Here is a 12,235-nt window from a genome sequence, read left to right as displayed (position 1 = left end):
GATATATAGAAATAAATTTAGGTTATTATAAAAATAATATATCTTTTTATATAATAATATTTGTAGATACATGTAAATTTGTACACTTCTCTATTTTTATCTCTATATAGCAACAATTATATGTATATATCATATCTCTCTTCCATCCACACACACACACACACACATTTGTATCTACATTCAGTCACGATGTCATATTGTTACTCTTTTTTAATATGAGTATTGTATTTTTGTTTTCAAGCTTGAGAAAAACACTTTTTTATGTACCAAATTTGTGTTTGCATGCATCAAAATATTTGTGCATAAATGCATCATTCTTCTTTGTCATGTGCATGCTTGCATTGATATATGGATGCCATTTCACCTAAAGTCTTGACGATGATGAATGTAAAGCCGTTACATCTCAAACACTCCACTTTGGAAGTTCATAATAATTAGTGGATTTAGATAATATAGTGATCATCCATGACGATTTAAGGGTAGCCAAGGCCACTATCCATATAATGCAAATGAATATGAATATAGTTCATCAAATAAAAGTTAAGCCTCGTGCCTTAAAAAAATGAAATGACAAACTTGAGTGAAAAGATAGGATAATTGATAGTATCTTATGAGCGAAGGATCCTCACCATAGGAAAAAGGCCATTAGAGGTCTTCAAATTCTTTTAGAGAAAAAATTGTGGTAGCCTCCACAAACAATACATCTTCCACTATGAGCTTACTAGTGGATGAGTTTTTGAGTCTTAGGACAAAGGGATAGTTAAACAACCTTCTTCAATAACTTAGATAGTAATCTCATTTTTCTTTACTAGGTTATATGGATAGAATTGAACAATTCTAATATGAAATCTCAAACCCACCCAATCCTTCATATTCTAAAGGTACATAACTCTTTCAAAGTAGTCAAGGGAGGATTGAAGGGAATAGGCAATTTTCACATTCAATTTCAATAATTATGCAACCAATGAAAATATATAAATTGAGGTTACAACAATTAAAAACATCAAATAAAATAAATAAAAGGTGCATATAAGATAGATAAAAGCCTAACCTTGCACAAAGTTACACAATCTATGAATATCATACAACACAATCTATGAATATCATACACTTGGAATCAAAGCATTGAATATGGTAGCCATGTATTGTTATTTTTGTTCATATTTTCACACTAGTAAATAAAAGATGGAGTAAGCTAATCTCATAGCAAAAAGACCCTCAAAGTTGTAGAGAAATTTGAATTTTGACTTTCATTGCTCTATTTTGATAAATAGGGAGAAATTTACTAAAAAAAAATGAATGTGTCCATAAAAAAATACATTGAAAAGAACCAAATAAAAACAGATGCAATGAATACTAATTGTTCGTTCAGATAAATATTAATAGAAATCTCATGTGTGAACATTTTTTTTTTCCTTTTCTTATGAAATACATTTCCTAAAAAAACCATTCGATATACCCTTTCATTTAGATAATGATACTAAAGGTAAACTAGATATTATAGAAGTTCAAAGCTTTATCCATACAAGATTTAAGACCATTATAACACTATACTCATTAAAAATTAAAAAAGTATAAACGTAATCATCATTGTTTAATAACTTGACTTTAACCCCACAGTGAAGTTATGCTTTCAACCTATAAAGAGATTTGCAGGTGCAATCAATTTTATAATATATAGTTGGTGGTGGCGTGTAGGAATTGGATGCAATCAATTTTACCATGGGATTGATAGAGGTGTTAAAACCTTTATAATATATAGTTGGTGGTGGCCTGCAGGAATTGGATAACCATAACCCTTCCACCTGGCTCTATCTGTGAAGTCCTTTCTAGTTAAAATAATGCCTGGGCCACATATTTGCGAGTCTTACGAAGATATCCAAGTTTCCAGACTTGGATAATCGTAATAAGTTACATGATGGCCTGAAAGGTACACACACATCCATGAGGATTTGAAGCTCGCGAAGGAATCACAAAACTTGCTCTAAATAGCCGTTGACATGTTGACGTGATTTGCGTCGATATCTGCGATTTTGTGGAGGAAATTTGGCAGGAAAGTGTATCGTACAGAAAGATGACACGTAATTGATTGATCCACAGATGAATTTATAACAAGTTTAATCAGAAAGACAAATTTGTTCTGAAGGTATAGTCCGGTTCCTGGTGCTGAAGGTATAGGCCGGTTCGACGAACATGTGGGGGAGCGGGAATTGGAGCGCCCCTCACCCTGAATGTACTGCAATTGCAAGCAGCCCTCGGTTTCACTGCCAGAGAGCTCACCTGCACAATGTTCCATTTTCATCATCATTCCCCAGGAAGCGTAATTGTTGCGTCTTCTTCCTCCCGTATCCGCATAATGATTCCATGATCAAGGTCGCTTCTCCTCCCTCCCTCAAATTTGAACTCAGTTAAAGAAATACAATATTCCAATAGTCGAAGTTACTTCTTGACATATCAATCTTTTGACAGGTGCGGCCTAAGAGAAAGCAGGGTTGCAGAATAGCTCCGCAGAGGCAGGGGAAGTGTCGGGCAGCTGTCCGTTTTCCTAATCTTCAAGCGGATGACTTTAGGCATCCTCTTGATAGACAGGCAAGAGCTTCCTTCCTTCCTTTCACTTTATCTCCATCTCACCTTGGCAAGAGCTTCCTTCTTTCCTTTCACTTTATCTCCATCTCACCTTTGCAAGTTTGACCTCTATCGCCATCTCACCTTTGCAAGTGGGCCGTCTCAAGCTGTAAAGGCCAAGTGCATGTCCAACGGACTTCGAGTTATATATATCCCTCACTTCTTAGGGGAAGGGATCTTGCTGGTATATTGTAAACCAGTTACATTCTGTTACATATTTCAGACTTTCTGGGCATCAATAATAAGCATCTTGGAAATTAAATTAATTACAATCTGTTAAGTAGGTACAGCTTGCATGTGTTGTGCTTCTTTATAATGCTTTTTTGTAAGAGGTCAGTTTCAAATTCAAAGTATGTACAGCTTCACTTACTAGTGTAAGGAGGCAGATCCTTGTCCCATAAACAAGAGGTTGATAGCTGTGACCTTAAAATTAAATTATTATTATTATTATATTCATTACATTAAAAACTACCAACACAAAGATCACATGTATCCAAAAGCCCTTGAATTCCACATTAATTTCCATCCTTGCAATAATCTCTTATTTGAGCTATCGAGTTCACAAAATATTTCAATGGCTTTAGGACAGTGCCACCTTATTACTTCCATATGTTTTGTTGAAGTAACCATTCAGTATCAGAAGGCTAGGATTAATGTGCAGCACTCTACACTCCTAGTTGCAGGCTTGGTTAAAGTTAACTAGCCTCGGGTTTAAATCGGCTGTTTTGCTAAGAATCAATATAAGACATCACGTTCCTTCACTCTGCATGCAGTTTAGTTGTGCTAGACCTCAAAATTTTGCCTAAGCTATACCTCGAAAAAGATTTAATGTTTATTGATTCTTGGGATATTGCTTAATTAAATAAATATCTGAGGTTTTGCTTTTTCAAAGTATAGAAATATTAATGCCATATGTGAAAAAAGACTTGCGTAGATACTGAAAAAGGGCAATCAAGAGGAAGCCAGACAGAGCTGGGGCAAGAACATTATCATTCTGATGGAAATCCCGTAAGAAGTTATGGATGGGGATTCCTATTGAGAACCAATAGAGCTGTAGAAGATTTTGCATGGGGAGATGGATGATGTTGGATCAATAAATTGGGAATTAATGTTGATTTGGGGTAGCATCGGATGTGATCTAGTTATGAAAATGGGTGGACAGGCTAAAGAACACGAGATCTCCAATACCCAGAAATAGTTTGGGCAGATTCTAAATAGTTTGGGAGATATTAAAATAATTAATATTTTTAATGGAGTTCTTTAGTCTAAACTTAGAGAAAATAAAATATTAATGTGAATTAATATAAAACTGTATTAGAATGGTCCAAAAGTCATGGATCAAGCCAGATCTAATCTTAGCCATTGATTAGGGACTTAATCTCGGCCATTGATGTGTCAATGAGAAAAGTATAAGAGGAGGTTTGAGGGTCACTTGGAGAAGACACTGAGGGAGACTAGTGAGTTCAATTTCTGGAGCGGGGTTTGCTGAAAAATTGAACCAGTGGTCTAGTGAGTAGTCAGGAGGCAGCAAGTACGGAGCAGAGAGGCGGGATCAACCACTAGAGATCAGCGCTGAGGCAGGAGAGACAGACACAGGGCTTTTCAGGCAGACGCAGAGGCAGCAGAGGACTGTGCAGTCAGTAGCTGGGCCTGCATGGGTGACGCAGAAAGGCCCAGGGTTGACGCAAAGGGTTGGACAGCCACGCAGAGGTCAGCAGTGCTGATGCTGGGATTGGGAGAAGTGCCGGAGAATTATTTCTCTCTGTGGGTAAGCCAGTTTGGCACCCTTTTGTACTGAAAAATTGCTGAATAATAAAAACGTCCCTTGCTACATCGATTTTCCCACATTGGTTTTTTCCGAGCAGTGTTGTCCAAAATAACTGTGTCAATGTGTTGATTCTTGTGCATATGTTTGTTTCTGTATTACGGTGTGATATCTGTAGCAGTGTTTATTTTAATGTTTACTGAAGTAATTTCATGAATAACTTATTGTGGAATAAGTAGGAAAAGTAAATCAGTTGCTGTAGTGATAGAATTTTCACATGGTATCAGAGCGAGTAATCAGAGACAGGAAGGGAAAATCAGTTATGGGTCAAGACCACGATGCAGAGGCATCCACATCAGGGGACTCACACAGATTTTCAGAAGATTGCACAAGAGAAAGAGATGTCGATTTCTCTATGTTAGCTTCCAGGCTGGAAGAAGAAGTGGCGTGTATGACTAGTGCTGCATCATCAAAAGTATGGTATATAGACAGTGGAGCCTCGTGGCATATGACGAGAATCAGCGAGTGTTTCTCAGAGTATCAAAAAAAGAAGATGAACTTTCAGATCATCATGGGGAAGAAGGCAAAGTGTACTCTAGTAGGGAAGGGTACCATAATCTTTCAAACAGAATCAGGAGAACGGTTTCGTGCTACAAATTTGCTGTATGTACCAGGATTGGGGATGAACTTATCTTCCATGTCACAACTACAAGGCAAGGGCTATGACGTCTACTTCATCAAGGAGAAGGTATATGTCAAACACCCGAGCTGGAAAGAGAAAGTGCAGATCGTGATCAAAAGTAATCGGTTGTATAGATTACAACTAGAATCACTAATGGCACTAATAGGCAGTCATGGAGACAAGGACTTGAACGAACTATGGTACAAAAGGATGTGTCACTTGCACCATGGAGCTCTGAGAATTCTCAGGAGCACTGTAACAGGAGTTCCAGATCTAAGTACGGAACGAGATGATGTATGCAAGGGATGTGCTCTATGAAAGTATGCTAAGACAACATTTCCTAGGAGTAAACACAGGGCTAAGAGTGTACTAGGATTGATACATTCAGATATCTGCAGACCTATGTTCGTCAAAGCTCTCAGTGGTGCCGAGTATTTCCTTACCTTCATTGATGACCACTCAAGGAAAACTTGAATTTATTTTCTAAAAACCAAGGATGAGGTTTTCTGTCGATTCAAGGAGTTCAAGGCTTTGGTGGAGAATCTGTCTGGGAAGAAAATAAAGGTTTTGTGCTCAGATAATGATGGAGAATATGTCGATAAAGATTTCACTGATTTTTGCGTTAAGGAGGGCATCAGAAGAGAGTGGACAATTCCCTACAATCCGGAGTAGAATGGGGTAGCAGAAAGAAAGAACAATACTATTGTAGAAGCAGCTAGGGCCATGATGTATGATCAGGATATGCCAAAATTCCTGTGGGCAGAAGCATGCAACACAATAGTCTATGTTCAAAACAAGACTCCTCATCGGGCATTGGGCAAGATTACTCCAGAGAAAGTCTTCACAGGGAAGACACCTGAAGTCAGTGATTTTAGGATATTTGGGAGTTTAGCATATTGCCGCATACTCGAAAAAAAGAGGAAAAAGCTGGATCAGATTGCAAAAAAGGGATATCTGATGGGATATAGCGAGAATGCTAAGGCATACAAAATCTATCTTCTAGGGAGCAGGAAGGTAGTAGTACAACGAGATGTAAAGTTCATGGATGACAGGGCTTTCAGAAGATCTCGCGAGATGTAGTATACCTAGGGGAGATAGTATTGGGTGCAGAGGGAGGTACCCAAGGGAATAATGTAATAATGGAATGGGCCATAGTAATAAATAAAGTGGTTAACCCGTATCATGTAAGAGACCACAAGTAGTTAGCAATAATGTAATAAGCCCATTGTATTAGATAGATGGTATTGAGAGAATCATGGTAACGACTCATGGTATTGTATGTATGAATCATATATAGAGGCTAGAGACTCCCCCATTGAGATGTCAATGATATTGTATGAACAAGCATATGGCTTGTGGAGTGTTCTCCTTTCTTAATGAGTGAATGTATGGTGCTGCCCTACCTCAATGGTTTTGATATTAATAAAGAGAAGTTTATCTATTTCTATCTTGTTATTTCTGGGTATATTTGTATTCTCATATATTTCTGGGTCAGATTTATTACAAGTGGTATTAGAGCACTTTCTTGGGCAAAGTGGATAATTTTTTTATTTTTTATTTTTTTGTAGGAATTTTTTGGGCGACGAGTTTGTAGATTAAATTTGTCAGTTTTGGTGCAAAATTTTCAGAATCTAATTGAAGATCTGAATTCTTTGCGCAAAAATACCCAATTTCAAAAAAAAATCGGCCAAATCGGAGTCCGGATGAGGGGGATATCGCTGATTTAAAAATCAACTGTGTTGCAGAAATGTTTTGACGAAAATTCGTGGATGACGGATCTTTAGTTAATTTTTGTCGTTTTTGTGGGGAATTTTGAGAAACAAATTGTAGATCTGAGATCCTCTTGAAACATTACCCAGTTTCAAAAGAAAATTCGATCGAATCAGAGTCGGGATGAAGGAGATATCGCTGATTTAAAATCAGCGTTTTTTCAGAGTTTTTTGTGACGATGGAACAGTTGCAGCGCGAATCTGAAATTTTAGTGCCTAGATCAAGATTTCTATCACATGGACAGATACAAAATGATCGTACCATTTCCGAAAACAGGTCATAATAAGGATTTTGAGCAATATTGACCGAACTGTGGCCATTTTAAATTTTCACCAAGTAATTGATTCTTTTCAAAACCCTCTTCATTGCTTCTAACAATATGTTTTCAAGAAAAAAATGATGGGCCAACTATTGAAAAATTTATATGAGAAAAGAAGGTTGACTTCCCAGGGTATTGAAAAGACAAAATAGGGTATTATTTGAAAGATGAGGCTGCTATATGGTGAAAATCACTTGACAGTGAGATTCTGAAGTTATGTCATGCTGACGAAATTGAAAAGCTATTTTTGGACAAATGGTCTCATATTGGAAAGAAGGAAACCAAAAAACCTAGCGAAGATTTTATTTTTACAGGAAAGAAGGAAACCAGAAACCTAAAGGGTTATTTTCTGCTGGTATCTCCTTATTACATGTTCATGGATTGATTTAGAAGGAGAAGATCATTGTGTCTATAAATTTTAGTTGCAAGTATAATTTTATCAATGTTAATTTGGCAAAAAAATGGCAGGTTCCAGCAAAACACATTGAAAACACATAGGTTGATAATGAGGATGTTCAAGTTTATAAAGATTTGAAGCTTTCTATGGATAAGTATATGTTGCATTATGATTTTTATACTTCAGATATGGATAACAGGGATGTTGTTTTGGGATATCCTTGGATGGAATCTATGGGTACGGTCAATATTAATGTGCAGAAGAAATTCATGAAGCTCTGGTATGAAACGAAGAAAATTACATTGTAGGATATTTCCATTAAGACCCAAGCAGAGACTATGGAGGCAGAAGCACAAAGCTCTAAGGAGACTAACACATCAGATGATGAGCCTTTGATGGTCGACAACCAAACACAAACATCAAACTAGGTATCAGGAAAAAGAAAATGTTACAGGTACTGATATATCAAATGAGGAATTTGTGGTTGAAGTAATATTGAAAGATAAGCAACAACAACAGGTGCCACAACATATATCAGATACTAATCAGGCTCCATTAGGGGGTGAATTAAAGAAAGTTACACCATTGGTTGAAACTTCAGCATATCACCACCCACATCACCCTGCAAGAAAACAACCAACACGATCGCAACAAATTAGCCACAAGGACAATAACCCTCGCATGACAGATAGAAAGGGGCGATGATCCACCCGTTACACATCAACACAGAAGAGTCGCTAGGGTCAACTTCCATCTTAAGCAAGCGAGGCACCAGCTAGATCGAGGGTTCATCTTTCTCTTGGATGGCTAGATGCACGTGCATGGTACCAGTGGACTATTCTTTTGAGTAGATCTTATTATTTGTGTTCTTCTTATGTTTCTGGGACGAAACATGTTTAAGGGGGTTGGAATGTAGTATACCTAGGGGGGATAGTATGGGGTACAAAGGGAGGTACCCAAGGGAATAATGTAATAATGGAATGGACCATAGTAATAAATAAAGTGGTTAACCCGTATCATGTAAGAGACCACAAGTAATTAGCAATAATGTAATAAGTCCATTGTATTAGATAGATGGTATTGAGGGAACCATGGTAATGACCCATGGTATTGTATGTATGAATCATATATAGAGGCTAGAGACTCCTCCATTGAGATGTTAATGAATATTGTATGGACAAGCATATGGTTTGTGGAGTGTTCTCCTTCCTTAAAGAGTGAATGTATGGTGTTTCCCTACCTCAAGGGTTTTGATATCAATAAAGAGAAGTTTATCTATTTCTATCTTGTTATTTTTGGGAATATTTGTATTCTCATATATTTCTGGGTTAGATCTATTACAAGGATGCCTTTCGAGGAGTAGTCGAAAACGGAGCCGTTGGTTAAGCCTCTTCAACCAATAGAAGTAAAGAATTCTTCCTCAGAATGAGGAGGAGGAGCGAACATAAGCACATGCTGGCAGAGGAAGAACTAGCAAGGAACTTCGTCAGATTCTGCGAGATGCGGAGGACTTCATCGGTGCGCCAAGAAACAATAAGAGGGAGCGAAAATAGTCAGATAGATATCAGGGATTAGTAGCTTAGGATGGAGAGACTGCTAGTTTCAAGGAGGCAGCTCCACATCAGGTGGCTTGATGCGATGGTGGAGGAATACAACTCTATAATGGTAAACGATGTCTGGGAGGTGGTGCCAAGGCCTCAAGACATATCAGTGGTAGATTCAAGATGGATCTACAAGATCAAATACGCTGCAAACGACAGTGTTGAGAAATACAAGGCCAGGTTTGTGGCTAAGGGGTATGCTCAAAAGGAAGGGATTGACTATGAGGAGATCTTTGCCTCGATAGCCAGGTATACATCTATTAGAATCGTGATATATCTTGCAACTCAGATGGGATGGGAGATCCATCAGATGGATGTCAAAACGACATTTCTGAACGGGGTAATAGAAGAAGAGGTATACATTGAACAACCAGAGGGCTTTGAAACTCATGAGAAGAAGTCTCATGTATGCAGATTGAAGAAAGCCTTGTATGGGCTGAAATAAGCACCGAGAGCATGGTATGGTCGAATAGATGGCTACTTGCAGAAGATGGGGTTTGTCAAGAGTGACGCGGATCCGAATCTCTACTATTTGGTTGTAGAGAACGAGCCGCTAATCTTAGTATTGTATGTGGATGATCTTTTTATCCAGACTCATTGGGGACTGTAAGAAGAATCTAGCCACAAAATTCGATATGAAGGATTTGGGACGAATGCACTACTTTCTAGGGTTGGAAGTTTGGCATCAGAAGGGAGAAATCTTCCTTGGGCAAGGGAGATATGCTACAGAAATCTTGAAAAGATTCGGTATGGAGGACTGTAGGCCTATGGCTACGCCAATGATCACCAACTGGAAGAAGATTGATGCATCAGAAGACAAGGATGTCGATCCCACCCTATACAAGCAGCTCATAGGGTCCCTGATGTATTTGGTCAATACCAGGCTAGACATTTGCTACGCTGTCAACTCCCTATGTCAGTTCATGGTGGAACCGAAGAGGGCGCATTGGGTAGCAGCCAAACATGTTCTCAGGTATTTATAGGGAACAATCGATTATGGACTCTTGTACACCAAGAGTAAGGATATCAGATTGAGTGGATTTACTGATGCAGATTGGGCAAGAAGTTCAGTGGATCAGAAAAGTACCTCTAGGTATTGTTTCAAACATTGGATCGGGAATGACTTCCTGGTGCAGTAGGAAGCAGAAGTTCGTGGCTTTGAGCTCATCTGAGGCAGAATATATGGCGGCAAGAACAACTTTGTGTGAGGCCATATGGCTTAGAAAATTGCTTGTGAACCTATTCAGAAAGAATATGGAGGCGACCAGGATCATGTGCAATAATCAGAGTTGCATCAAGCTCTCTGAGTGATCTGAATTGGATCCTTAAACATTTCTCATGTCTGTTTCAAAATTATATCAGATCAAATCTTATGAATAACAAGTATCATAAATGACCTCTGGACAATGGCAATTGTGGCCTGCACGGAACAACGAGGACCCTCGGTCAAAGCGCGCTGGCCGTTGGCCCATGGAGACTGCGCATGGACGCAAATTGGCAATCGGAAGCCCGGATCCAGAAACAGAGGCGCTAATCGCGTATCGCAGGACAAAACCCTCAGAGAAGGAAAAGCCCCAAGCACTCGGTCACGAGGAAGATAGGAAAACCGTGCGAAAACCGTGAAAGGCGGGTCCCACGCCCAAAATCGGCAGGATATCGCATGCCCCTCGAGCGGTAAGCGGGTTTGGCTGAGTTCAACGCGATGCCATACACTCGGCGACGTGTGTCCGGTGGATGAGAGAGAAATCCGCTCTCATCGCGCGGGTAAAGGGAATGCTACTTACCCGCGCGATATGAACAGAGACTGTAGGATCTGGAGGCCCCATAATCGACGACGGAGAAGCAATCCGATGGGTGACCAGATTCGATAGGGAAATAGACTGAGGCACATAAGGTTTGAAGTCCGACATGACCGCTGAGCTGGCGGAAGAATCAGTTTCGCGGGCAAATCCTGGAGTAATGGAAATAACGACCGCTCAAAGGAAACTGACACTCAGTGAGTAAGGTGACAAGTGGCCACCTCTCTGTGCAGCGTTACACAACGATGATGACGCCGAGCAGGGGAATTCTAGCGGACAGAGGTAGGCGATCCAGAGAGCCGGGAAGAGGAAACAAACTGTCAGGGAGCAGATTGGCTTTAAGCCATGAACAGACAAAGAACAGAAGGGGAACAGAAGTAGAGAAAGAAGTGAATCGCAGAGAACAGAGAAGTCGAGCTGACCTACAAAGGAAAGGCAACATTAAGCAGACAGAGACAGAGAGAGTCTGAGAGTCTGTGAACTCCAGAGAAGGCTTGAGAGGTTCAAGCAACTCTTCTGTGTATACCTGTCAAGTACCGAGTACTAAATTGGACTCATACCATTGAGACTAGTTGAGGTTGAGATTCAGTAAGGGGGAGTCTGTGTACTTTAGAGGCTTGGGGGATCCAAGTACCACCCTATTGATCATCATCTGTTAGTGAGAATCAAATTGAGCTCCTTATTGTAAAAACTCTGCTTTAAGACACAATAGAAAAGGCCACCACTGAAGGCTGGACCAGGAGACGTAGCCCAGGAGAATTAGGTGAACTCCTTATTAAATTTGTTGTGTTTTGTATTTGCTTGTTGTGTTTCTCTTACTGTTTCAAGTGTCTGTGTATTTCACAATCTTATCGTTTCGTTGCTTAAAATAACAGAGACACACCCCAACACATGAGTCTGTAATACCTTCATAAATTTACTGAGATCATTCACGAGTGATTTTCAGATCAAGTGGTATCAGAGCTCTAGGTTGTTAAGGTTAGACAAGCTTGTGCTGGATTTTGCTGTTGAATGCTAACTAGATCAAAGCTTAAATTAGGAGAAGGAGAGTTGGTTGAGACTAACCCGGAAATTGGAAGAGTCTATCCTCAGAAGAAAATGTCAGAAGAAAGTCCCTTGGGGCTAGATCCTCAATTCATAGATAGTTTCCTGGCCATGAGGTCCATGGTAGAGGAAATGTATAGGGACTTTAATAAACATAAAGATGAGGATTCATCAGGCTCCAAACAAGAAAAAGGAGAAGAAGAGTCTTTCCTCCGTGACCACTCCAAAAGAAA

General features: G+C 39.4%; 1 protein-coding gene across 2 annotated transcripts in view; it reads left to right on the top strand.

Annotated features, from left to right (window-relative positions):
• Nucleotides 1-1,913: 1,913 nt before the first annotated feature.
• The window catches only part of LOC149239225 (Peptidase family M48 family protein), a 127,465-nt gene continuing 117,143 nt past the window's right edge, over nt 1,914-12,235 (top strand). Inside the window, exons 1-2 of one of the 2 annotated variants that reach the window (XM_089373352.1) lie at nt 1,914-2,373; nt 2,470-2,589. In XM_089373352.1, coding sequence (XP_089229478.1) covers nt 2,194-2,373; nt 2,470-2,589 — 300 coding nt within the window. In that variant the 5' untranslated portion in view covers nt 1,914-2,193. The remainder of the gene's footprint in view (nt 2,374-2,469; nt 2,590-12,235) is intronic. The other variant, XM_089373351.1, reaches the window with a different exon arrangement.

The sequence above is a fragment of the Pinus tabuliformis genome, chromosome 8, assembly GCF_031772625.1.
Source record: "Pinus tabuliformis cultivar Carrire ecotype Pingquan chromosome 8, CPIR1, whole genome shotgun sequence".
NCBI lineage: Eukaryota > Viridiplantae > Streptophyta > Pinopsida > Pinales > Pinaceae > Pinus > Pinus tabuliformis.
This window is presented reverse-complemented; position numbering and strand designations above follow the sequence as displayed.